The 1763-nt window shown below is 56.6% G+C and overlaps 1 protein-coding gene across 8 annotated transcripts in view; it reads right to left on the bottom strand.

Moving 5' to 3' along the window:
• Positions 1–422: 422 nt before the first annotated feature.
• LOC125951580 (voltage-dependent L-type calcium channel subunit beta-2) overlaps positions 423–1763 on the bottom strand; it is a 109096-nt gene continuing 107755 nt past the window's right edge. For all 8 annotated transcript variants that reach the window (XM_049680520.1, XM_049680510.1, XM_049680514.1 and 5 more), the window contains one exon: positions 423–1237. In XM_049680520.1, coding sequence (XP_049536477.1) covers positions 519–1237 — 719 coding nt within the window. In that variant the 3' untranslated portion in view covers positions 423–518. The remainder of the gene's footprint in view (positions 1238–1763) is intronic.

Below are 1763 nucleotides of genomic sequence, written 5' to 3'. Positions count from 1 at the left end.
TCGATTTCTCCGTTCTCCGAACGGAACAACAACCCGCGAATCCGCTGCCCTGGAAGAGCGCTGAGTGGCATTTGTCCTGTTTTTTTTTGTGTCCGTGTAGGAGTGTGTGTGTGTAGGCGTTCGTATGTTGGTATTTGGTGTGTCAGTTGTGGTCGTGGTAGTGGCGGTTGTGGTGGTGGTAGTGGTGTCTAGTAGAACTCATCGTATTCAAATCCATCGTCCTCCTCGTCGCTGCCTGGGACGAGCTTCCGCTCGTCCAGCGACTCAACGTCCGCCCGTTCGATGTCCCCTCCTTCCTCGTCTTCCTCTTCTTCCTCATCTTCCTCATCTTCCTCGTCCTCCTCCTCGACATCTTCCACGGTGCGGCCTCGGCCCAGTTTGCGCAGCAACGCTCGACCCGGCCGGTCAGTCGGTACGCCCATCTCCGCGCCGGTTTCCAAGTCACCATGGCCGCCGTCGCCGCCGACACCGACGCCAACGCCGTCATCATCCTGATCCCATCCCTATATCCACGATTCCTACATGGCGTTCAGTACCCTTCTATTGTTACCGCCACCACGGTGCGGACTGTAGTCGTCCCGGTCCCGGTCTCGCTCGGGCATACCGCGACGCACCGACGACGGTCCACCGACGCTGGTGGCCGCCACCAGCTGCCGCGGTCCACCCTGGACCGCGTACCCCCGGTTCAGCTCGCGATCACGCTCCCGATCTCGATCCCGGTCCCGGTCCCGGTCCCGGTCCCGGTCGCGCTCTCGCTCGCGTATCAGCTCGCCATGGTCCAGCATATCGCTGCTGAGATTGTGCGCCCTGGCGTGGGCAGCGCTGCTCCCACTACTGCTGCTCGCCCCCAACCCTCCCAGCTGCCCGACGCCACGCAGGTCCCGGGGATCGCGCACATCTCTCAGGTCGCGCATATCGCGACTGTCTCCACGCACCATCCCCCCACCACGGTCACTACCACCGCCACCGATACCCCCACTGCCCGATCCACCGCCACCACCACCACCACCACCGCCGCCGCCGTACTCGGGCCCGTAACCGCGCTCGTTCAGCAGATCGTCATCGTTGATGTCGTAGTGCAGCATGTCGCGCTCGCGGGCATGTAGCCGCTCCCGGTCCCGCTCCCGATCACGCTCGATGCGATCCAGCCGGTCCCGGTCGCGGTTGTCGCCGTGCCGGTTCGAGGGTGGCCGTCTACTACCACTACTACTATTACTATTGTGATGATATGATGCACCTAGAACGGGACACACAGTAGAGAGAGAGAGAGAAAGAGAAAGAGAAGAAAAGGGGAACACACACCAAAACAGTGAGTTTCATGGGTGGCAGGGATGGCATCGTGACATCTCGGTTTTTTTTTATTGAAGTAAGTAGCAATGAAAACTATATAGATTATAGGGGGTAAGGGGTAGCACTACCGAAGCGCAGCCGGTTCTGTCGGGGGGTCACTGGCGGCTGGCAGGCAATACCATTCAGAGCAGAGGTAGAAGATAGTACTGCGCATGTAGCAATGTTTTGCTTTAGTATTCTTGTTCAACTAGCTTTGAAGTAATATTTGTAAGAAAAGGAAAAAAACGCATACGCAATTCGTACTGTTTTTCGATGCGTGGATCGTTAATGATCGCGGATTAGCTCATCAAGAGAGAGAGAGAGAGAGAGAGAGGAAGTGGGCCTTTTTGTGATACATTATGATTTAAACTAGAATTTTAATAAAAAGTAAAATACATGCAACAGTCCCTCCAGGTCTTAGATTAACTCATGAA

Source organism: Anopheles darlingi, chromosome 2, assembly GCF_943734745.1.
Source record: "Anopheles darlingi chromosome 2, idAnoDarlMG_H_01, whole genome shotgun sequence".
NCBI lineage: Eukaryota > Metazoa > Arthropoda > Insecta > Diptera > Culicidae > Anopheles > Anopheles darlingi.
This window is presented reverse-complemented; position numbering and strand designations above follow the sequence as displayed.